The 26160-nt window shown below is 45.2% G+C and overlaps 1 protein-coding gene across 2 annotated transcripts in view; it reads right to left on the bottom strand.

The window, feature by feature from the left end:
• HACD3 (3-hydroxyacyl-CoA dehydratase 3) overlaps window positions 1-26160 on the bottom strand; it is a 219556-nt gene that overhangs the window by 102090 nt on the left and 91306 nt on the right. For both annotated transcript variants that reach the window (XM_069625114.1, XM_069625115.1), the window contains exons 5-6: window positions 24868-24919; window positions 12774-12884 (exon numbers count right to left, since the gene is read on the bottom strand). In XM_069625114.1, coding sequence (XP_069481215.1) covers window positions 12774-12884; window positions 24868-24919 — 163 coding nt within the window. The remainder of the gene's footprint in view (window positions 1-12773; window positions 12885-24867; window positions 24920-26160) is intronic.

The following is a 26160-nucleotide window of genomic DNA, read 5'->3' as shown; positions in this document are numbered from 1 at the left end:
TCTAAACCAGAGAGTTCTATTAAAATATCTTCTTTCTTTCCTACCCCAAAGAGACTGTGCTAGAATCTAATTTTTATGAAAATGAAAAATGAAGTCTATCCCCTGAAGATGGTTCCTTGAACCGAAACGCATCGGTCCTATTCTGGTTACACCTGAATACGAGACTTCATTTACGAACTGTTGAATGATCAAATCCATGCATCTAGAGTTTGTTTGCACTGTAACTATTGTACAGATTCACAATTGTGTTGCTCCATACAAGCGTTTTTTTGTCAACGCTTGTTGTTCTCACCTTTGTTATATGGAACACCTACAAGTGCCCTTTCCATGTGTAAATAGGGAACACTGATTGTACTACTGTTTGCTTACTAATGTACGACTTGTTGGACTCAGAAGATTAAAATCCATAAGTCAGCTCTAGTGTTTTCGTGCCGATTGTTCTATTGGTTTGACATCTATGCTTATATTTTATTCTTAATAATACCGCCAAATGTTCTAAATGACCCTTTCTGTTGTAAATAAGCGAAATTTACACGGTGTTTGTACATCGTAAAATGTACACCTTTTTTGGCGCCAAACGTTTAATGAATTCAAATAGAAATAGAGGGATATCATTTTCCCTATTTGAGTGCATCTGGGCTTGCTGGGTAGCAATACACAGCTTTGGATTCTTTTGTTAGTCCGTTTTCTCTTATAGCAAGCCGTCTGTGAGAAAGTGTTAGTGTTTTGAGGGGTGGAGGTGCCTGGAGAGTGAGTTCCTAAGTATCCTACCTGGTAGGATGGCGTGAATTGTGTTACAGGGAAGGAGATACCACGTCACACCATCCAGTGTCCCACTCCCCGAAGACCCCTCATCCAGGTGATCCTCCCACACTGGTCTACCCCCAGGAACTGGATCCAAAAGCAATGGCTGTTTCCTGACCACCGGGATGACAGATCCCCGGGGATTAGTGGGTGAGACACCTGGTTTCTCATAGGGGTCACTGCCATCGACGGGTGTGCACTGTGTGACATGCCATGGGTCAGGCCACTTGTCATGCCCCTTACTCTGTGCTCTGCTTGTGGATGCATGGGAGGGGGAGGGGGGCATGTACTTACTGGCATCTCCTTGGGTCCACGCTACCACCTCTGCACCTCCAATGCCCTTGATCCGTTCGATATGGAGGATGCTGCTGAGGCACTCCTCTCATGGCATGAATTTTAGGGGTTCCACGGTGCCACCACCAGTGGCTGTGCACGCCCTCCTGTGCTTGGCTATGGCTGCGTGGACCTTAGCCTTGAGGTCATCCCACCTCTTCCGACAGTCCTGTCATGTGCGGGAGACGGCCCCCGAATCCTTGCGAGTAGCACTGTTGGCCACTCACAAGTCAGCAACCACTGCTAGCTTCTAGGGGTCCAGTTCCTTAGAGTCAGCAGGGTGCCGTCTCAGCTCTGGGGAAACAGGCATCAAAAATACTTTCCAGCATGAAGAGACATATCATGCCTTCGTAAGAGCTCACCTTGTAGCCCTTAATCCACCCATATAGGGGTTTCAGGCTTTCACACATTCAAATGGCCCACACGTTACCATCTCTCTTCTTGTGGTGCCTAAACCTTAAGTATTGGGAAAGGATCTTCCCAAACCCGGCTATGACAACAGTTTTTACCAACTGGTAATCTTGTCTATCAACATCATTCAACTCCATCACAGCCATTCTGGGTGAGCCTAGAGATTACCCGTGGCACAAACTCAGTTTCACATATACCTTGCACTTTACATGTAAATTCAAATGTACAGAGCCAATCAAGATCATCAGTTTTAGCATCATACAAACTCACCAGATCTTTGGGGAGATGAGGCTTCCTCCCCCTGGAGGTGTCGGGCAAAGAGGACACTGAAAAATGAGTGGAATAAAGGGACAACCTCTTCATGTCAAGCACATACTGCCTCTCTCTTTCCCTGAGTTGCAAGTCCTTTATCATTTATTTGTCTCTCATCTCCGGTTTCTTGAATTCAAACTGTAGTTTCATTTTCTCTATTTGTAGAACCAGCTCAGCCAACATGTTCGGCATAAGAAGGGGTGAGATTAGAGGATTGGGAGGTAGGTTAACAATCAGATTGTCATCCACATCGTCATCTACCTCCCTTTCTGGAAGATGAGGGCAAAGGGTTACATTCTGACCATCATTATCTTCCAGGTCAATCCTGGGAGTAGGGGTTATGGGCCTACTCAAAGACTATTTGTAGTCCAACACATTTGGATTGAGTCTTTTTTACCTTTAGTCTTAATACATTTATCTTTACACAATTATTTCAGTTTTCAACAGTAAGAGGTACAAGAGCTTCTGCCTTATAGTTTTCCACGGTGGGCATGATTTAGTACTTAACAGTATAGTAGCCTTGAGGATGGATTATTTCAAATACAAACACAACCAGGAGTCAATGTAATTAAACCTACACATATCCTACCAGCTGTAAACCCAGTGTTAAGGGAGTTTTTCTGAAGTCCCACTTGGAGGTATGACCTTAGTAAGCTATCCCAATAGTTTGTAGATCTCCACCCCGCACCCCAATTCTTAGTATCAGTCTGTACTACTCAGGAACCTTGAACGAGTGACAGAGCAGTCAGGGTTATCTTAAGAGGAAGATGTGAGCTGTAGGTCAGTACACAGAACCCAGTTAATAATGCACAAAGAACACTTGCACATTCATCAAATATAGATTATACTTACACAAGAGTCACTGTTAAATACTAAGCACAACAAACCAATTTCTTAATTGGTAATTCCTCAACGCTTACAATTGTTACAGGATTTTGACAGGTCTACCGGATTATCGGTAATCACGCGCACACACAAAGTAGTACAGTAACACTTACCAACTAGGTTCCTTCCTAAAAATCACCATCTTATGTCTTTGCTAACTTGATAGTTAACAAAGACATAAAATAGTGATATTAGGAAGAAAAATAGTTGGTTAGTGTTCTACTAGCATATCTTAAGGTTCTAGAGACAGTTTCTTCACACTGTAAGTCTTAGTCCAAAATGCAACCCTACTAAAAGGCAGTTTGGAAAGGCTTAAAGTCTTGAATAACAGCAGAAGTGAAAAGTTCCTGTGGATACTTTGTAGCCTTTAAGATAAAAAATAATGCAAGTAGGCTTAACCTACGTTGGAGACCCTATTAAAGGACTTGCTAAAGAGACACAGGCAGCAGCTTGGGTCGGAGGTAAGGAGTTTCCCTGGATACCGCTGCGTGCACTCCAACGCTCTGGACGACTTTCTGGAATAAAGTAAAAACTACCTTTTCCCCCACAATATCTTTTGTTAGAAGAAAGTGTTTGTAGCTGGATGCTGTGCGATTTTGCGGCTCTGCACTCTACCTCCGGTCTGATGACGAAAGGCAGGACAATGGACGGGATCTCTACGCAGAGTCTTGAGGGAGGACCTCTGGCACAGCTTTCATTAACTTCGCTGTTGTCACTGCGGTTTTGGCGCCTTTTCTGCAGCAACAATAAAGGACACAATTCACCCAGTCAATCTTCTTTGGTTCCTGCAGTCCTGAACTATGTTGAGGGGACTTGGATGAATTGATTGTGTATCTGGAGCGTCCTTGGGGGCTCAGCTAAGACTTGGATGAATTCGGCCTTTCCACGACGATGCACTCAAAATGGCCAGCAGATCTCCTGGTATTGGGGGGTTCTGCAGCTTTGGAAAGTCACAGAACCATATTTATTTATTTGCATTTACACCTTGGGAGATGGTTGTTCCCACCAGTCAAGGGGAAGGAGTTGTCCTCTTCGAAGTTCCACTGTTGCATAAAAGAAAAAATAATAATCTGGCCAGGACAGCAGTGGTCGATTCAGTGTTGCAAAGGGTCTTTGGTCGTCGTCTTCTTTGGTTACTTCAGCTCCCATTAGTTGACTTCATTTTCACTCCAGGAACCTCCCCTTTTATACCAGTTCCAGCACTCACTCCTCTGCAATCTCTCTCAGCAATTTACAGAAGAGGAGCATATGGCTGTCCAATCAGGACAGCCAGACCCCTAGTGGGAGCTGGCTCTATTCAGGCAGTCTGGCAGACAAAGGACAGCGGGGAAGGAAAACTCGCCCGCTTCCAGTCTGCCTAGACAAACTTCAGCCTAGGCGGGGACACCCAAGGATTCCCACCAAAGGCAAAACACACAGACCTCCCTCTCCCAGAATGGTAGAAGGGCTAACAAAGAGCAACCACGCTAGAAATGGTGAAATAAAGAAGGATGCCCCCAAGTTAGTACCTGGGTGCCCCTACTGTGCACTACAGGCGCTATGGACAGAGCCTGCGGTATAGAAAAATCACACAACAGTTGGTAGAACACCACGTCCACTGCCTCGGACTTAAAAGTCACAGGAGAAGGGAGATACTAGGTATCCCTTTGGCACTCCACATAAGGTGGTGTGGGCCAATCTCTCAGAAGAACAAGTTACTTACCTGTGGTAACATTCTGTCGATTGGATGTTCCTCCCACGTATTACTCATCTTTTTATATATACATTAGCTGCTTCGGAAAATGTTTCCAGCAAAGGGCGCTGCGCATTGATGCCTGTCGACTCGATGTGCCTAGGAGGACATCCAATCGAAATAACGTTATCACGGGTAAGTAACTTGTTCTTCAAATGGATTGTGTCCTCCAACATATTCCTCGTCTAAACTCCCAAGGCAGTGTTGCATTTTTGAAGGAGGGAGTAAGAATGTAGGAGTTCCTTATTGGCTTGTGTGTACCGAATGAAACACTGCCTGCCTTCCCAAATCCACCTTCCCACCCAAGGTAGATTCCAGACAGTAATGCTTTGTTAATGTGTGAGCGGAGGACCATGTGGCCACTGTACAAATATCCTGAATTGTGAATCCTCTCTGTAAAGCAGAGGAAGTAGCCATGCCCCTGGTCGAATGAGCCCCGAGACCCTCAGGGGAATCCTTTCCTGCTGACCTGTAGCCTTCAGAAATTCCTAAAATGATCCACCCAGATAACGTTTGTTTTGTAGCCATCAAACCCAATGTATGGCCTGTGTAACCAACGAAAAGTTGATCATCCTGTCTTAACATGGACATCCTGGATATATAAAAGTTAAGTGCACGCCTTGGGTCAAGCATGTGTCATCTCTCCGCTTCCTTTCCAGAATGAGGTGGATGATAAAAAGACATGTATAATATTTTGGGTTAAATGAAAATCAGACACAATTGTTGGTAAAAATTGTGGGTGTAACCTATCCTTAAATAGTTTAAGGAGTCTTGCAAGACAAGGCGTGAATTTCACTCACCCTACGGCTGGTGTAAGAGCAACCAAAATAATGGTTTTGGGTATTAGCAATCTTAAAGGACAGGAATTAATAGGTTTGAAAGGAGCACACGTGAACAATTTCAAAACCAGGTTGAGATCCCAAACCGGGACTTGAAAGGGAATCAGCGGGAACGCATTTGTCAATCCCTTCAGAAATTGTAGAACTAGTGCTATTCTGACGAAAAATACCTCTTCAGAGAAGCACTTAAAAATAGATAGCGCTGCCAGATACCTGTTAATTATGTTAACCCTGAGCCCCAGATTAGCAGGGGTAATAATAAGAAAGATAAAACCATAAGTGTGCTGCACGTAAAAGGGACCACATTCTTATTCCTGCACCAGCTGCAAAGCAGTGGTACAAGGATTTCGTTTTTGGCCTTTTGGCCAAAAGCAAAATCTCAATTAAGTTGTCCGGGAGTTCCCAACCCTTATATCTCAACCTCGCAGAAACCATGCTTGAAGGTTGAGTGTCTTGACCTCTGGATGGAGAACCAGACCATCCTCCCACGTCCTGGCCCAATCCGGAGCAATTAGGATCATGGATTTCCTGAACTTTCTCAACCTCCTGATCACTTGAGAAATGACGGGGACTCGAAGAAATGGAGTACAGGAGTGGAAACACCAAGTCCATTACCTACGCATCCTCTAGAGATCCTCTTAAGGGAAGATTCCCTGGAGCAGTAGAGCTCGCACTTCTGATTGACACTGGTTGCAACAGATCCACTTGAGGGGTTCCTCAAAGGGTGAAGATCTCCTGAAAGACTTCCTGAGCTAGTTCCCACTCGCGGGAGACTGATCTGCCTGCTCAGAGCATCAGCCGCCGGGATCTCTCCGGCTAGGTGAATTGTTGATGGGGAGATTCCTTCTTGGATTGCTCAGAACCAGAGCTGCATTGCCTCTCTGCACAGTGGTAGCGTCCCTACACCGCCTCTCTTGTTGAGGTAGTACATGGCCACTGTATTGTCCGTCATTATCAGGACGTTCTTTCCCCATACAGAGGGCAGAAAGGCCTTCAGCGCTAGTCTGTGTAGTTTGGACTCTGATGGAGACCAATGACCGTGGATTGTCATATCGTTGACATGTGCTCCCCACCCCGTGAGTGAAGCGTCCGGCACTACCGTTATCTCTGACCATGGTTGCCAAAAGGGCTCTCCCTTCAGAATGTTGTCCTCGCAGACCCACCACAAAGTTCCTGTACGACTCTGCTCGGAACCTGAAGGTCTGACATCCTGCCTGAGAATTGTGGCCATCGAGTCCTGAGAACACATTGGCGAGATGTCATTCTCTGGCAAGTCACTGGCACCAGGAAAATACAGGATGCCATGAGGCCGAGCAAACTCAATAAGCCGAAGGCCAGAAGATGCTGGGCACTCTGGAATTTGGTGACCATCTGCAGAATGTCTTAAGCCCTCACCTTGGGTGGCAAGGTTTTTCCCCAATGATGCATCCAGGACTGCTCCAATGAATTGGAGCCTTTGAGATGGTATCATGTGGGACTTTTTGAAATTGGAGGAAGAAGCCCATTCTGTGGCGGGAGTGACAGTTGAAGATGAGATGGTCCAGGACCTGTTCAGGAGAACGGGCCCCGATTAGCCATTCATCCAGGTAGGTGTAGATGTGAATCCCCCCTCGCCCGAAACTCAATACCACAACAGCCAGCAACTTGGTGAAAACCATTGGGCGGAGGTCAGCCTAAAAGGCAGAACTCAAAATTGATAATGAGAATCGCCAACAGTGAAGCTCGGGTTCCTTCTTTGCTTGTGATGGATTGGAACATGAAAGTAAGCATCCTGAAGATACAATGATACCATCTAGTCCTGAAGTTGGAGGGCCTGAAGGATCGGAGAGAGGATAACTATCTTGAACTTGTCCTTCCTGATGAAAATGTTCAAGTCTCTCTCAAGTCCAAGATGGGTCGCAATCCTCTGTCCTTCTGGGGGATTTGGAAGTAAGGGGAGTACCAACCCTTGTTCCTCTTCACTAGAGGTTCTAGCACCTTTCTCTAGCAGGGTCAACATTTCCTGCACAAAGAGCAGATCTGGACTATTGAAAGAGTTATTCGCCGGTGGATCAACCCTGGTCTACTGTTTCCAATGCCCATACATCTGAAGTAATACCAGCCGTTCTTGGAGATGCTGTCAGAGTCTGCTTCCCACTGGTGTTTTGTGGACTAAGGCCTCAGAGAGGTTTTGAGGTGGCTGATGCAGTGGCTGAGGGTAAAGCAGCTTGAGTCTGGGCGGTCTTCGCACCTCTCCCCCGTCCACCAAAGGGAAATCTTTGACCCGTTTCACTCTATAGTCCTCTCCCTCTTCCAGCTGAGGAATAAAAGTGAAAGGACCTGCCCCTCCAAGCTGTTCCACTGGGGCGAATTTGCAGTTGTCTAATTTCAGCACACAGGGATTTGGCTGCCACCTTGGAGGTCTGCAGCTTTTCCAGGCTCTTGTCAGCCCTGCTGCCAAATAAATGTGTGCCATCAAAGGGCAAGTTGAGAAGTCTTGATTGCACATCTGGAGCAAACACTTTCTTAACCAGTCAAATCTGCACATTACAGTGCTAACTGTCATAGCTCTGCTAATACTGTCTGCAGAGTCGAGACCAGTCTGAAGGGACTCGCACCTGGTGTACTTCCTATCCTTAACAATATATTTTTTTTAAATCTTTCTTCCCCTTCATGGATATGTTCAGTCACCACCCGGTCCGATAGCACAGCGAGTAGATAGAGCCTGCCTACGCAGGTTCGAATCCCGGCAGGGCCAAACTCAGCCTTTCATTCTTCTGAGGTCGATAAATGAGCACCACACACCGTGGGTAATGAGCAGCGTTCAGATGCCTGAGGGTTGGTAGCGCTATATAAATGCACAAAACAAACTAACAATCAAGATGCATTCCCATAGTGTAGGTGTAAACCCGTGGCATTTGCTGACTTAAGGGCCATACTTCCAACAAAGAAGACCTTCTTTGCCATTGCATCATAGCATTTGTCATCTGTCGGGAGGAATCGTTAGGCATGCAGTCTATTTTGATGTGGCGACCTGTACCACTAGACTTTCTGGAGGAGGATGTTTGCTTAGGGAAAAGGGGTCACTGCTTGAAGTTCTGTATTTGCTTGTCAATTTATTTACCACTGGAATTAATGCTGAGGTCTCTCGGTTGGCACTGACCCGCCTTTGTTATACTACATGGATGGGAAGAATAGGGTCCTCCTGGGGTCCCTTTTCTAAAACAAATCTAAGATCATCCGGCTCAAAATGTGGTGCAGGTCTACTCCATCCTAGATATTCAATAACTCTTAACATTAATTGTCTGTATCACCCTTCAGCATTGGTCTGAGGGATTGTGTCTTCCAAAGTCAATTTCGGAAGAATTATCTATCCCACTTGCAGTTTGCAGAGTCTCATATAGATCTTTTATCCTGGACTCCTCTCGTATCAGAGCCTCTGGAACACTGTGTCCCATGTTGCAATCCAAAGGGTCGTGAATCATCAGATGAGGGCTCATGTAAAATTGAAGAAAGTGACTAAATAAATAATTTTCTTGGTAGTGGGAGGAAAAAAAGTCTTTCGTTTTTTCAACCCCCTTCGACGATTTTGTCACATGCATCGATGACCGCGTCGAAGTAATTGGCGCCGTTGACCTTGAGGGCTCCAACAACTGTGGTGTCGAAGATTTTTTCCAACAAAGATGTCGACTCTTTTGGCGTTGATGTCGAATATTTTCCTTTCGAAGGAGTTTCTTCTCAACTACATGGAAACTACATGGAACCTCCGAAGGTTCTCGGGGTGTTTCCTCCTTGACAACTGGAGGTTTTGTCCTTTGCCATTTCTTTGTCTGGTTTCCCCTCAACATGGGCAGGACTCTTACTCTTCTTCGAGGGGGTCGAGCCCGCATTCTCGAAGACCTGAAGCATTTTCAGTCTGAAACTCTCCCATTGAGCTGGTGAGGCAGATTTGGCCGGGCAAGTAACCCGTTCAGGGGAGGAACTCTATGACTAAGACGGCGACCTGTGATGCCTTTTCTTTGATTGTCGTTAAGTCGACAAGTGGTGAGACCCACTCCTAGATAGCGATCACCTTTTAGCTCCCCTTCCCCCTGATGAGGAAAGTTGCCCCTTGACTCATCCGAAGATCGCTTTATTCAGTCTACGTTCTTCCAGGGCTTTCACCATCAACGAAAAGGCAGGATTCACACTGATGTCTTGTGATTGGAAAGGAGACACCCGAAGGAGGTCCATAAGGGACATTCGCCTGCAGTTGTGGCCTTTCTTAAACCCCAATTTGGTCATAGAAGATGCCATATTTTTTCAAAATAACCATAGATTCATTAAGGAACCAAAGCATGCCGATCTTCCGAAGTGATAGCTCCCGTGTGGAAAGAACCAACTGAAGCCAACGTTCTCTGCACGCGCTATATACCAGTGATGACGTTGACATTGAGACAGAGGCCCTCGAGGGACATAGAGTCAACCGGCACTGACGCGCAGCGTCCCTGCTGGAAAAAAGCTCTGAAGCAGTTAAAGCTTGATATGAATATATCAAAAGATTAGGAATATATGGGAGGACACAATCCATTAGAATTTCAAGTTTTAGGAGAGATACTAAGGACTAAGAACTTTAGTTACTCTAGGATAAGGAAAATAATCTCTAAGGAGGACCCAAAGTGTCCCAGCAAAACTGCCCATGAGGAGCTGTGTGCTGCAAAAGTAAAATACAGATGACCTAAAGAGGTATGGAGAAAAATAAACTCCATAGGACAGATAAGATACAGAGAACAGAGTTCCAAAGACCGAGCCCCCAAGAATGAATGAGTGGAAAAAGGCTCCACTTTGTCTCACTAGGATAGGGGTTGAAGCATAAAAACGATAAATCTCCCTAACAGTCTGAGGGAGTGTACGGGCCTCAACACCCTGGAATGCCAGAAGGCAAGTAAGCGTGAAGTCGGATAGCACATTTGAGTTCCATTCAATGACAGAATGCTTGTATTCCGACGGGTCACATGAATAAATCCAAGACCAAACACAATATCCCTTGTGTTGGGTAGAAATTTCATCTTGTGTATACGGTCTTCACCTGGTGAGTCCCCCAGCACTTTTTGCTGGACTATTGTGTTGTTCTGACTCATGAGCGAGTAGGAATCTTTTTCCCCACTCCCCCATTCTTATTTCTGTACTCTGGGTAACCCTTTTTGGGTTCATTTTGATGAAGTCACTTTCCTCCATTTCGTTCTATGACATCTGTAACTTCCTATTGTAGCACAAAGCACCTTATGTGCAGTGTTACTGGAAGTTCCTTGAGCTTCCCTCTTTCGTTTTATTTGTATTCCTTGAGAGAACTACTGTTCCCAAGGATAAGAGGGTATTTTTCTATCCTACCTAGACTCTTTTTGTAAGCCCAGCCCACCTTACGTGGAGTGCTAAGGGGACACTGTGTCCCTTTTACCCCTTATCCTGTAACTTTTTCGGTACAGTTTACCATTCCATCCAACGGGCTGGTGCCAGTGGGCACTTTACCAATTTTGTGAAACTTGCAATGCAGGCTGCATTCGCAGATGCAGTAAGGCTCACATGGGACACCATTGATCCAAAATGGTCCCAGCCTTCTTTTTTTGCCAACTCACGATAGTTGGTTCTTTCTTGGTCCTTCTGCCATGCTGGATGGGGGGAGAGCTTGTGTGTCTTGTTTTCGCCGGGTCCTTTTGTGAAGCCCACCCGAAGGTGCCAATGTATCTGGGGTGACAAGAAGCTGGGAGGAATCTGAAACTCCACAGGTCTTGTACTCCAGTGTGCCTGACATTGATCCCACTCTAACTGGGAGGTTGCCTGTCCTGAAGCACCCACCCTAAGTTTGACTGACAGCATGCATGCTGAATGGCTGGATTTCAGCATAAAAGTCCGGGGTTTTGATGCTGAAGCCAGAGTTGACCACTTGAAGATCCATTCCGAATCGAAGGACATTGACCGCCAGAGCCATCTGAGGCACTGCTGCTGCTCCAGCCCTCTTTTCCAAGTGATGACGAAGCTCCGATACAGACGACTTCCTACCTTAGACTGGTGGGACAAACAGTCTGAAGACGACCTGCATTTCAAGCCATCCCAAAACAAGCAGTGATATTCACAGGCTGTAAACAGCCAAAACCCTGGTACTTCTGGCCAGTGTACAGTGCATCACCTGCAGAAGAGTGAATCCTCCCGAAACCTTGGTGGACTCCTTCCGGACCTTGAGAGGCTAGACTCCACTCTTTGAAGTCCCCTCACCCGAAGCCTGGGGCGAGAGTGCAAGCCGAAGCGACTGGCTGTAACGGTTCTTCACTGGTGCTTGGAAAAGGGTGCCAAAACCACAGAAACACAAAGAATCCTTTGCGAATAGCCTTTCCACTCAACTGCTGCGCAAATATCCATCCAGTGTCCCTTCTTCAGTCTGCCGGACCAAGAATCCGGTTACCAGGTCTGCTGCTGCATCATGGAAACTTTGTGCTGCAACTTCTTCATGCTAAAGGTACTTTGAGACTCTTGGTAGAACTTACCAAGTGTTGCTCTGCTGCTCATTTATTGCTGGAGTGCTAATTCGTACATTTGGGAGTTTGCCCATACACATTCACTCAGGCTTCACGCACATGCGGCTACAGGGAGTCTTCACTAAAGCTCTGGGCCCTTTTTCCCCAAAGACCTAGTACTTACTGGCTACAAGTTTTCCTCTGGAATTCTTTACTTTCTACAACCTGTGCCTTACTTGTTCATGCCCCCACTCAGACTCTCAATCCTAGATAGGGATGGACTGCTAAAGCCAAAGGCCTCTGTGAAATGTAATGCACGTTTTACCTGCTCTGTGTTGGTCTTCATTCATTAATTCATTCTTCTTTGAACCAGTGATTTAAAAGTATTATTTGCCAAGTGCTTTACTCACCTTGAATTGCTTCTAGCTATTCTAAAATTGCAAGCCATTTTACTTACCTGTTTACTTACCTGTATTATCAGTTCATGATTGCTGGTGGATGAATACTTTTGCCAACCTCAAGAAACTCTTTCACTTGCCTGCATTCCAATTTAAGGTTTACCACTGAATTGAGTTACAGCTGCAAAAGCCTTAATGCACATGTATAAAGGTTTCTCTTACGTTAAATGAAAAGTGAACTTAACACTGCCTAGTAGGTTTAATCAGTAATAATTAGATTTACATATAACTACAAGAGTGTAAGTGTCTTCTTGACTGTGTGCTCCAAGGTCTTTGTACTCTACTACAGATCTTCTCTCTCCCAAGATAAGCCTGGCTGCTCAGTCACAGCTACCAAACCTTTTGGGTAGTTAAGGTCTATACGAAGAGTTGGAGCCATACACACTAAAAGGAGAGTCTTATATAGTCCTCCGTTAGGTGTACTTTAGTAGAAATCCCCAACACCTTTGCGTAGGCTTCTGAAAACCAAATGCATGACTTGTCGACATCAATAAACAAAACAAATGTTTAAAATAATTCTGATACTTGCCTTTTCCTAATATGAAGAGTCGCACAGTCATGTTCACAAAGATCCACGAGTATCCGAGGAACTGAACCAGATTGTACATGAAGAGGTAGCCTGTTTTCAGGTGTGCAAATGCTGTAATGAAAGTCAAAGGAACATGTGAGAAGCAATATGTGTACAGCACCCGCAGGGAGAGCACAAACTACAGAATTTGTGTTGTGTGGCAAGACACTCGTGCCAAAACTGAAAGGAGCAAAGGGAGCTTCGACTGATGCAGGCATCAAAAAATCTTACTAGACGTGCAGGTTGAGTTCCTTAGTTTACGTACTAGACCAAAGCTAAATGCACGCCCCCTCCTAAACCCCCTCCCCATGTTGACGGGTAACAAAAACAATGTACCTGTGCTTTCTGTAAACTGGTGCATATGGCCATACCTATTGCAAACATTGCCAACGCCTCACTCTGCTAGTATCCCCATAATAATAATGGTTGTCGTGTGCAAGATCATGGTGAGCTTTCAAGGCACTGCATGTAGAAACTTGATTTGTACGTGTATGTGTCCAATATAAAGGTTTAACAACAAATTCTCATGTCCTGTTTCAGCATGTACATCTCTCATCAGCCTTTGCTGTACAGGTAAAAGAAGGTTTCACAGTTATGATAGTGTGTTCTTACAGAGTGCTTCATGCCAGACTACTGTAATAGCAAGTGCTCCAATTACCCAGTTGTGAAGGGTGCTGGATGTTTTGAACTTTGAAAGGATGAGAGGCAAAGCCCTACTGCAGGATTCGTACGTGCGGAATTCAACATTCCGTGTCCGAGATCAACACTGTACCCGTGTAGCATATGTATAACATTGGAATTTATGAGAGCTTTCAATGAAGACCATGAACTGGCAGAGGGCTGAAATGGCGGGTATGTGCCATCTGCCTAAAGTCCAATATCAGTTAAATGCCAGGGCTGGCAAATATCTGACCCCATCCTGACCATACAACAACCTAAACCAAGAAGTACAGGTGTGGGCAGTGACAAATATTTTGTGTAGAATTAAGGATTCCAGATTGGCAAATGGCATACTTAGGGCACCTTCCCAGTGCCCGTTTGGACCGTTTCACCCTACAAAGCCGTCTACTGCAACAGCTGTTAAGGTGTTAGGAATTGGGAGCACGGCCAGTGCTGTGCTTGTGAAACCCAGCCACTACTTTCTTACTACCATTCGATTCTTACCACTGTGTTGAATCTTACTTCACTCTAAAGTTAGCCTCAGCTTTGAATTCAGGTGCGCATTAAGTACACAGCCAGTGGGTTCAATTTAGGTGCTTATTCGGGTATACCCATGTTAGGTAGAATTTCCTTTTTTGAGTGTAATTCTCACCATTGTGCGAGTCTCCTAGCATTTTTGCTGTTATTGGATTTTTGGACGGATTCTCCTGAGTGAGGGGAAACCCTTTTTCAACAATCACTCATTCTTTTACTCTGACATTGGGAACCCTTTGTATCTCTTTTTGATACTTTTTTTAAATGGAGTTATGCCTCCCTCCATGTTTTCTGGCATATACAAATTATTATTGCAGCCCACAGCACTTTCGGTGCAGTGTTGCTGGGAAGCTCCTTGGACTTCCCTTTTTATTTTACCTTTGTTAACACACGCTATTATGGCAGGGGGACACTTTTGACCCATCTCATCTGTACTTTATTTTGCGAGATCGGCACACCCCACCTTATGTGGAGTGTTGAGGGGAAACATTGTATCCCTTTTCTCATTTTCCCAGTAACTTTTAGTTACAGATCCATCCAAGTTCATCCGACAGGCTGTGGTGGCAGTGTACCTTTTCGCACAACTTCTTGTGGACTTTTGTCGCAGCCTGCCATCACAGCTGCGGTAAATGACACTAGGTTCACCCTTTGCCTAAAACGATGTCTGTACTATTCTAAGCCCTATTCTTGATGACTTTTATTCTGTAAGATTTATTCTAAACCTTCCAGCCATCACCTCGTGTTTTGCTATGGTCCTTCTTGGGCCTACTTCTACCTCACTGGATGGGAGAGGTCTTCATGGGTCTTGCCTTTGGCGGGCTTCCCTTTGAAAGCTGGCCGAGAATCCGAGCCTGAAAAGACAGGGAGTGGGGAGGCAACCAAAGATCCCCTGGACTCTGTCCTGCAGTGAGCGTGCCTGGAACCAGTGTGTGCTGGGAGGCTGTCTGTCCCCATTGGACAGCCACTAACTGCCCCCCCCCCCCCCCACCACCACCACCACCACCACCACCTTCCTCCTCCTCTGCCCCCCCCCAGGTTTGAATGCATGTCTGGTGAGTGGGCTCAGACAGTTTTCCTGCATAAAATCTGATGGACAAGATCTTCTGTCTGAAAATATATATATTTTATATATCTGTAAGAAATGAACGCACTCATTGAATCATGAACTCTTTCTCCCCTTTGAGCTATGATCCTGGACAAGAATAGCGTAATAAACATACAACCTTTTTCATTAAGAGAATGTATAATCTTGACTTTGTGAAAAATTCTCCCAAGCCTCTACCTGGGGAAGGACCGGGAGAAGCCAGCCTGGGCAACACGGTTGGTTCAACCAGCCTCTCTCTCGATGACCGCAAGCATGAGCAGTCAGGCTAAACTAAGGGGGATGGGGGTGTTATTTTTGAGTAGCACAGTCACTTTGAGGAACTCATGGTGGCAACACGCAAGACACAAGTGATCAATGTTCAAGGGTGTTTATTGAACAATGAATGCTGTATGCAGGTTAGACAAACGCCTATTCTAGAACTAAATCTAAGATGGGAGCAAGCATCCACCATCAAATGAAACATAAGGCAGTTCTAGTGGCGTTGTGTCAAATAAAAGGGCCTATATACTAAGAAACCTTTTGCAAAATTTTATAACAAAAAAAAGCATGTGGGATAGTTCTCAAGAGAAGAAAGAAGTGTTCTCAAAAAATATGTCATGATGTTGTAGCCTGGGTCTCCCTTCCCATTGTTTTGAGCACGGGGTAAGGTGGGATCGCAGAGCACAGTACAGTACAGTCTCGGGCTTCTCCAGCACGAGACGACAGTTCTAATGGCAGCTCTCAGGACCGTCGATGGCCAAGTCTCATTTCCTTGAAAGTCTCTTGCCTTCGAGGACCCGAGGTCTTCAACTAACAAAAAGTTTCTTTAACAAATGAAAGTTTGGTTCCAATGTTCGCTGGGTGATGGGTTCGCCTCTGGGTCTCCTCTTCTGGGCGCTGACCCTTCTTACACATCGCATTTCACACATTATATGACCGTTCTTTTCTCAATGAACTTTAGGGTGATAGCTTCACCCATGGATCTCCCTTGGTCAGGCTCGGACCCCTATTGACTGCCAATATTTGGGTGGGGCTTCACCCGGGGATTGGATCGCCCTCGGTCTGGCTCGGACCCTACACTTCTCTTTAGCAGGTTTCACTTCCCTTAGTTGCTCAATGTCTTTTCAAACAGTTCATAGAGGACATCCCTTGGCCGGGTTTCCCTCTGTCAACACACTGTTTCTCTGGACTTTTAGACTTTGCCCCTCTCGTCAGCATCCCTTGGTCGGGCTTACTCTTGCCAACTTCACATTCACTTGGATTTGCGGGAATTCACTTCCCTCGCTTTCACACTGGTGTAGATCAAAGTCTTCGATTGTACAGGGATTTTACTAGACTTTCGGTATGACCACTTTGACCTCTTTATGCGAGTCTCCTTCAGCCTTCTGGTACCCGTAGTTTTGCTCTGATGGGGGAAATCAACCAGAGTCTCTTGAGTTAGCACCCACGTGGTGCCGGTTTTCCCTCTGCGGCTAAGGAGGGTTTGTGAGCATTTGGGAAATGAAGGACGGGATTGGTAGGGGTTGTGGGGTAAACTGGCATCGTGAAATGAACAAAGGGGATTGTGGGCATCGTAGTGTTTTATCTGATCAGGTTGGGAGTGCGGAAAATAATAACCAGAGAGGCGAGAAGAAGGATGGCAAGTATTTGAATGGAGACCAGTGAAAAAAGAATTCTGGGAGTTATGCGTTTTGGGTGCAATCGGGTTTGGGACCTTAGAGGATTGATTATGTACGGTGGGGTTGTTCGGTTTGTGTAGGACATATTTAATGGGAGGAAGGAGGCAGATGTGGCACAGCTCATAAAGGTCTCAGGGATCTCACCCTCCTCTTCTCCTCCCTCAGTAACATACTGCGTCTCCCTTTGGGCATTCTCCTGAGCATAACCCCAGGTTTCCCCAACCCAGGTGATCTTTCCTTGCTCGTTTGTCTTTAGGGTTGGGATAAGAGAGGGTCAGTCCTTTCGTGGTCACATGAATAAGGGGTTCCCGGGATCTACTTCGAACACCCTCAGGTTTCTCACACGACGCAGGTCATTACTAACATTCCATCCTCATTTTATTTAGCCATGACTGCTCTGCCATTTATTGCTACCACCCTAGAGAGATTTGGCTTCCCTTTTGGCTGCAATTACTGTTTCACCATTAGCTTAGATAATGGCACTTCCACTCAAAGGTCTGTGTAAATATCTTCCTAACCGTGTCCATAAATCCAACCCTATCCCATTGGGATTCATGTGAAATGGAAAAGGACTCAGTATCTTTCTATACCTCTAGCATCTCCTACTGCAGATCCTTCTTTGAGGAAGATTTCTTCCAACCCTTTAACATACAAGGCAGAGGTTAACGTGACACGTCAGACATAGGAAACAGACAAGATGACATGTTCGAACAAGATGTTTTAATAAAGAAAACCTACTCTAGGCCCCATTCCTATGAGGACATCCAGAAAGAAAGAAAGAAAGAAAGAAAGAAAGAAAGAAATTCAGCGAAACATAGGGTTATTCCCCCTTTGGCAATTCAGTGGTGGCTGGTTTTCTGACCCCTCTTAGGGGACTCCCATCCCCCCACCCCCCGTCCAAGTCCCACTTGGAGGTAAGACTTTAGTAAGCTATCCCAGTGGTTTGTAGATCCCCAACTCTTAGTATCAGTCTGTACTACTCAGGAACCTTGTTAGAGTGGCAGAGCCGTCAGGCTCATCTGAAGAGGAAGATGTGAGCCGAAGGTTAGTATACTGAACCTAGTTAGTATACACATCAAAGAAACACTTACACATATATTTATATTTAAATATATATTACATTTACAAAAAAGAGTCACTGTTAAATGCTTAGCACAATAAGCCAACGCACAAGATACTTTCAGAAGGCCACTTCTTAGTTGGTAGTTGCTGAACGCTTACAAATGTTACAGGAGTGTGACAGGTCTGCCGTATTTATCGGTAATAACACGCACCCACAAAGTAATACAGTAGTGCTTTTTAGGAAGGAAAATGGTTGGTTAGTGTTAGTGTTATAGTAGCATAGCTTAATGTTCTAGAGGCAGTTTTTTTGCACAGCGTTTTGGACAAAGTCCAAAATGCAACCCTAGCTAAAAAGGCATTTCGGAGAGGCTTAAATTCTTGAATAGCAGTAGAAGTCAAAGGTTCCTGTGGATACTTTCTAGTCTCTAGGCTAAAAAATGCAAGATGGCTTTACCAACATTGGAGACTCTTTTAAAGGACTCGCTAAAGAGACATGCAGCAGGTTCGATCAGAGGAGTTTGCCCTGGACAGATCTACAGACATTCCAATGCTCTGGAGCGACTTCCTGGAATAATGCAAGCAATCCCCTTCCCCCCCCCCCCCCCACAGTACCTTTGGTTGGAAGAAAGTGTTTGTGGCTGAATGCTCCGCGATGTTGCCGCTCGTGACCCGACCTCCAGATTCCTTGGTCTGATGATCAAATGCAGGACAATGGACAGGATCTCTCAGCAGCAGTCTCGAGAGAGGATGCTTGACACGGCTTTCATCAACTTCCCTGGTCACTCTGCGGTTGTGGTGACTTTACTGCAGCACCAACGAAGGGCAGGATTCACCCGGATAATCTTTTTCAGTTCCTGCACTCTGTTTAGGGGAGTTGGATTGTGTGGCTGGAGTATCCTTGAGGGCTCAAAGACTTGGATGAATTTGGCCTTTCCACGACAATTCACTAAAAATGGGCAGCAGGTCTCCTGGTATTGGGGTTCCGCAGCTCTGGAAACTTGCAGGACCTCGGAGATGGCTCAAATTAAAGTTAGTCTTAGAACCGGTTGTTCCCACCACTGAAGGAGGAGGAGTCGTCCACTTCGGAGTCCCTCTGTCGCATCATAGAAAACAGCAGTGGTCAGTTCACAGAGTTGTAAAGGGTCTGCAGGCGTCTCTGGTCGTTGTCTTCTTATGTTACTTCATCTTTCAGTGGTCGATTTGCTTTTCACTCCAGGAGCCTCATCCCTAGTGGGAGCTGGTTCTATTCAGGCACTCTAGCAGAAAAAGGAAAGGGGGTTTGAAACCTCCTCACCCACTTCCTGCCTGCCCAGACACACTGGAGCCTAGGCGGGGACACCCAAGGGCTCAGGCCAAAGGCAAAATACACAAACAGACCTCCCCCTCCCAGAATGGTAGAAGGGCTAACAAAGGACCACCACGCTAGAAATGGTGAACAATAGAAGAACGCCCCAAGTTAGTACGTGGGTGACCCTATTGTGCACTAGCAGGGCTAGTCATCCTAAGAATGAATGAGTGGAAAAAGGTTACACTCATTCAGGATTAAAGAAAAAGGTCCAGCAGTCTAAAAATGCTGGGGTTGAAGGGTCTCACTAGGTTAGGGGATGAAGCATTAAAATGATAAATATCCCCAACAACCCCCACCAAAGACTTCTCAGTCTCTTCCAGCTCTTGGCTTCGGTCTAAACCCCAATCAGCAAAATAAATGTCCCTCAGCTTTAGTTATTACACTGTCCTCGTCGGTTAGTCCGTACAGTATCCCACTCATTCCTTCTCCTGGGATGCTCTCTCTTGATTTGGGTAGGTCAGTATTCATAACAAACCAAACAAAGTCCCACCCACCCCTTTGTCCCTTCTATGTTGTTCACAGTCTTAGCCTCATGTATGCTGTGGGCCTTCTCTGCCCTGCTTGGCTTATCTCTTCTATCGGCCCCTCGCGGAATGTCCAATCTCCATGGGCCTGATCAGCCCTGCTGTGTTTGTCATTTTTTTCACCCCTCATGGGTTATTAGTTTTCTCAGCCTGGTGTGGGCTGTAGGTCTGCTCAGGCCTCCTTGGTTTCTCTTTTCTCTTAGCCCCTCCTGGGGTATTCTGGTTGTTAGACCTGTGTGGGCTCTGGGATTCTTCTGCCTGGTTTTAGTTATTGCCTCTGCCAACCCCTCCTGGGGTATCAGTCTTCTCAACACAGAATGTGCTTCGGGCTGGTTTATCCCAGCTGGCTGTCACTTCTCTCGTACCCTTTTTCTTTTTCTTCTGGGGTATTCAAATCGTTAGCACCATGTGGGTTCTGGGCTCAACTGTGCCTGGTTTGTTTCATGCTTCTTTCACCCCCCTCCTGGAGTATTGGTAATCTCCAACCTGCGTGTGCTCCGTTGTGGCCTAACCCTCCTGCAGCACCTCCTTGTAGGCTTCTCTATATCTTCTCTCCATTAGCGTTGCTCGCTTTTGGAGGCAGTCTGTGGACCAATGCGGATCCATGTTTTTGGCTTTGCTCTGGTCTGCAAAGCCGTTCTGTTGGAGATCAGCAACATGAGAACACAGAATCTTTCCCTCCGTTTTCTCACAGTTTTCCTTTTCAATGCATGCATACTTTGAGAAACTTAATGTGCCAGTAAACCATAGAGAAATGTTCTCTTGTAAGACTAATCTTACCCCACACCAGCACAAAGACCTGTGAAATGAACTGCATGACCTTTTTAAAGAGACTTCTGCATAGCAACCTTTCAACATTTTTGGAAATGGCAAGTGCAGCTAGAGGGGCAGGGACAGAATAAAGTTTTAGTAGGGTCAAAACAAACAATCCCCATTCAAATTCTCATTGGGGAAATGTGCTGAAGTGTAGTGAAAAAAAGCTAGAAGGATCGACATATTTGGATGAGAAGTTACGATCTGGCGTAGGAAGCTGCTCCAATACCAAGCCAAAACTATTCTTACAACCAACAGGCTCAAAGTAATCTGCTCGATGCTTGGCATGAAATGACAAGTTTCAGCCCCCTGCAGGTGTCAGATGCACAAAAAAAAAAACTCTTACATCTCCCATCTCTGAAATCTTTGATTAAAACAAAGATCCAAAACAACACAACTTTAAAAGATCTAAAATTTCAACGGACTCCAACTCCCATAAAGCCTCAAGTACTGAGACAAGGAAGAGGAAGAAGGCGTTAATGTGGATTGAAGGAAACACCAAGCTAAAAGTGCTGTCTAGATGTCAAAATGCAAATCCGCTAAATGGGACATTTAAACCCGGTGAACACCTTCAATGGAAGAAAGGAGAATAGCGATGCAGAGCGGGCGAAGCGAGTAGCAGAACCAAAGGCAGAAGCAGACGCAGAGACGAACTATGCGGAGAGCGACAAGATGCTCACAAGCAGCCACTTGTGCAGTGTGTGCCTTGGAAGGATCGCTGAGACACTGGCAGCAGCAGCAAGGCTGTTGGGGATGCAGTCTTGTTGGGGACCCCGGGGCGTTCCGACAGGCACATGAACAAATTAAACACTTACTTGAAAACCAACTAAGTAAATTAGAAAGACAAAATGTACACAGGTCCTCATATAGGAAAAGTCAATATGAGGAAAGTTGGAGTAAATGTTATCACCAGCATATGAACATTAATAAAGACAAAATGTGTACGAGCCTCCATATACAAGATGTCAATATGCAGGAAGTTGGAACAAGTAGTATCTAAAGTCACTGAAGTATAAACTGTGAAGGAATACAACTGTTATACTGGAAGGGAACATTGTACGAAGTCCTGCTGAAAGAAAACCCAGAAGGCGATTCCTACCAGGGGAGTAAACCAGGTAATCCATGTAAAATATATGAAAGGAAAAGACATTGTGAAAACATTCCTGGCAGGAGAGTATACCAGGAGATAAGTATAAGCAGTGATTGTGTAGAAGAGACATGTTCGCCCTCCTTAGAAGCAACTGTATAAAAGAAACACTTGCCATTATTTGAAAAGCTCCTTTTGCCATCCTGAAGAAAGTGGTGTGCGAGAGACATTTCTGCTACTGTTAAAGAATCAATTGAAAATAAAAATTTTGCCATCCTACCTGAAATAGTTCAGGGGAAGGTTGCCACTTCATGGATTCAATGTTTGTTGATTTTTCATATTTTGATTTTATACACTTTTTGCTGAATCAAAACATAGACACTTAACCTTACACCTTTAATTGTTCAATTTTAGTGTCAGGGTCAGATATGTTTTGGACACAAGGACAGTTTGCATCAGCCTGATCATTAGTGTTAGTTTCTTAGGCAGCAAAACTGCAAATGGACAGAAAGGCCATACCATCTGATGTTGAAAACATTAGAACTTTGTGTCAGCCTCTCATTTCTAACCCCTCTGTTAGGGAGAATTCTCAGAAATGTGCTAATTCCCTCCACCTTAGAGACCCCCCAGCAACTTTGCTGGATTTTGAGGACTTGATTTTTTTAACATGGAGAGAGTGTGGCCCTTTTTTCCCCACTCCCTCATGTATTTGAATGCAATTTTGTACGCTGTGTTTCTTTTGGTTGTGGAGTATGGCAAACTCTATGGGCATCATCATTTTGTCACACAGCACCGTCAGTGCAGTGACACAGGGAAGTCTTCCAGATTTCCCAAAGTTTTAACTACCTTCTCTGGGATAAACTACTGTTTCCCAGAGCAGTAAAGTGAAATTGACTTTACTTACCATTGTAACTTTCTAGACCCAGCACACACTATCTTACAATAGAGTTCTGGGGGGGGGGTTACCTAGCCCTTTGTCTAGCTTCTCATGTAAACATTTTTATGTTACCCTTTTCTCACTGAACGGCTGGTGGCAGTGGTTTCGTTTAAACTACCATGGTGTTTATTACCGCAGGCTGCGTTCGTAGCTACAGTAAAGCATCCACGGGAGCTATCTTTGTCAAAATGGCCCCCGGTCTTCTTTTTTCACCATTTCTTTGCGGAAAGTTCCTTCTTGAGATTTACTCTGCGTGCCAAACCAGGTTTGGTCTCTGTTAACTTTGCCTTTGGCAGGATTCACGAGTGAAGCCCGCCTCTGGCTCCAGAGTGTCTGGGGTGGGCAGGAAGTGAAGGAGATGCCCCAAACTCCCTGTGCTTAGTCTCCTAGGAGACCCAAATGCACTCTGTGGAGATTGGTCGGCTGACTGTCGTAAACCATCTGGTCATCCATCTCGGAGCCGATTGAATTTCCACAGAGTTGCTGTTGGAAACCGTATAGCCAGGGAGATGAACACCAGATTGTGTGTTTTGCTTTTAAGCGGGCCTAGAGCTTTTGGAAGATCCTCCGGACTCCCAAGAAGCAGGACTGACCGAGCCTGAGCCCCCTCAACAGAGTGCCGGACCCCAGAAGCAAGGAAAGTCCATCTTGACAGCCAGGAACCACGGTGTTGCCATTTGAGGTAGATGTAAGGAGCTGAAACACCAAACAGCCACTTAGAGTGAAGTTTGCCGTTTGCGAGTTTTGTCCATCCCAGTGCATTGCAGGAGTCCCAGATGTCCTCCCTCTTGTCCCCACGACTGAGGCTCGGAAAATGCGAGACCTGCACAGGAACAGAAGTCATCAGCTGCATTGTTCTCTTCACTTCTAAGGTACTGTAAAAAGTCTGAGAGAACTTACCTCTTACTGTAGAGTGCTTACAACTTCTACAATTCACATATCTAATCAGCTTGTGGCCCTACATTGGATTCCTCTTTTCATCAAAGACTCCTAAGAATTTGTGCAAAGACTTTTCCATTTACTTACCAGAAGTGCTTCATCCTATACAAGACTTTTGCCCATTGACTTTGACTTAGCCTATTGAATTGTACGACTCTTCTTGAAGGATCCAAAAGTATTTCCCTGCTTAAGAATATTTGTGGTCTCTTGTTGTTCTAATAACCTTTTCCTTTTGCCAACTCCTAGGAGTATTCTAAATGCCAAATGTAAGACATTAATGTCCCCAGCACCCTAGTTATTGAAGTCACGTGTGGGTGTAGGTTGTGTCTGTGGGCCCTCCCAAAAGGGTCTTTACTGATTTAGAAACTAAGAGTGTACAGTATTGAAGTGTATTTGTGTGTTACTATTATATTGCTCCCTTCTGAAGAAGGTTTATTCTGACTGACTGATAAATTAATAATTGTTTATACAAGAAACCTTGAGTGTAAGAGTTTATTTGAATACTTGTGACTGTAAATCTCGGTGTAACTCCACTACAGCTCACATTCACCCCTCGAGATAAGCCTGGCTGCTCAACACACTACCAAAACTGTGTAGTACAAGCTTATACCAAAGGTTGGGTTTCCTGTACCTGTAGTCAGAGTTGTGTGTAGTGGGCCGAGAGGGTAATGCATACAAACTTTGCCTAACACCCTCACAGATGTCACATTTTAAAGAATGTGAGAGGGCAGAACACACTTTCAGAATGTGGGTTTATGAGGAGGTTGGCAAAGCACAAAACAAAAGATTTTGAAGGCACATGAGGTGAGCCTTATTAAAATCTAATGTGAGAGCAAGTGCGGAGAAGCGTTTGGTGGCTGGGGGTTTGTAGATGGCTCCACCATCTCCCGCATGCATGAAGGTACCTTACCTTGATGCCCCCTTATTGAGCTCACCACTTCCCCATGGTTGTTCACCCTGAAAACACACTTTAAAACTTTCCACATCACTGTTAAGAATCTGTTTGCCTTAGGTAGGGAGGGCTGTGTAAGATAAAATAATAATAACCGGACATGCTGTGAGGTTGCAGTCAGACATCTAGGAAAACTATACCTATATATTATCAAAGGCCTGGCACACTTTTGCAACTAGATCCTCCGACAATTGCCCTGGCCTTCAAGCACAACCTCATTAGAGCAATAAGAAACCTGTCCTAAAGCTACTCAGATGCAAGGCCCTCCAACAAGCAAATGACATCCATGAAGGTGTGCACCTACAAATAGTACAAGCCTCTGGGTCTGCAACAGGTCAGGACAAAAGACTTGAGAGGTTTTGAGTGAGGGCCCCTTTTGAATCCTCCAAGCAATGCTGGCATACTTCCACTTTATGAAAAACCAAGGAGTACTTACGGTCTTTGCGGCGTCGGGACTCTACGTGGACTTTGTTTATCCGCTCTTCTTCCTAAAGAGAAGAATTGAGTATTACATATGACATCTTGATATTATCCATCAGTGAAAGGACATTACTTGACTCTTTCCATATGGAAATGTCTACACTTTGCAAGACATGACCAAATCATCTTCATAAATTCATCTTGCTAGAAATGTAGAAATGGGGGCCGATTGTTTTCACAGGGATACCAGGCATCTATGATTAGCAAAATAGGTGAACACATATTGAGAATGGCACAGAGTTAAGGCACAAACTGTATTCCCTAGGATGGTTCTTCACCTTCTCAGGACCGGACCATCCCCTACAGAACCGATCCCCCAAACCTGAAGAAGGAAGTGTGAGCTTGGTAAAACAATAAATGCATTTATTTAGGCCGATGATGAAAGCATGGCTGATCAAAGTCTGTCTCAGTAGGAGGCCTTCGTGTATTCCAGTACTAGGTGAGAGTTTTCAGTTTTATTCCACAAAGCACACTCAAGGCTTTTAGAAACATTTCCTGGCCATATTAGCCTAGGCATTTTGCTTCACCCGGGTGCACAATTTGGGAGTTAATGATTCATCAATGGGGTGAAAGGCCAATGAAGGCAAAGGAGGTTTTTCCTTTTTTTTTTTAAATGCTTTACTTATTTTAATAGCAGCATGCCCTCCAGGAAATCCATGCTATTCTTAATCCCAGGTTTCTAATGTTGCCATCTCAGGGAATGTGAACTGAGAGAACATATTGTACATAGAATTGGGAGAAATCACACTACATAAGTCCACTTTACATGCAGCCCATTGGAACATTCGTTTTAGCTGCCAGCCTGATGCTAAATGTTGATTTGCAACACTCAAAGCCTCTAACATGCTTTCCATCATGGTCATTAACGTTATTATGTCCTGTAAGGAACAAGTTACTTACCTGTAACTGTTGTTCTCCAGCATGGGTCTGGCATGGATTCACATGCTCATGAATATTCCCCGTCGTCAGGCTGGGAATCCTCGGTAAAGAAAAAACCAGTATCAGTTTCGTTTCTGATCTGTCTTTCGTAGTAGTAACCAATCACTGGTCTCTGCGTCATACTGACCACAGCCAATGACTGCCCTCTACCTAAGCACCGCCTCTGGCAGCCATCTTCAGATTTGGAAGCACGTGAAGTGGCAGTATGACCAAGTGAAGAGCCGCAGAGGGGTAGGCGGGAGGGTTTGCATGTGAATCCATGCCAGACCCATGCTGGAGAACAACAGTTACAGGTAAGTAACTTGTTCCT

The sequence above is a fragment of the Ambystoma mexicanum genome, chromosome 11 (genome assembly GCF_040938575.1).
Source record: "Ambystoma mexicanum isolate Mex_15411 chromosome 11, UKY_AmexF1_1, whole genome shotgun sequence".
Classification (NCBI taxonomy): domain Eukaryota; kingdom Metazoa; phylum Chordata; class Amphibia; order Caudata; family Ambystomatidae; genus Ambystoma; species Ambystoma mexicanum.
This window is presented reverse-complemented; position numbering and strand designations above follow the sequence as displayed.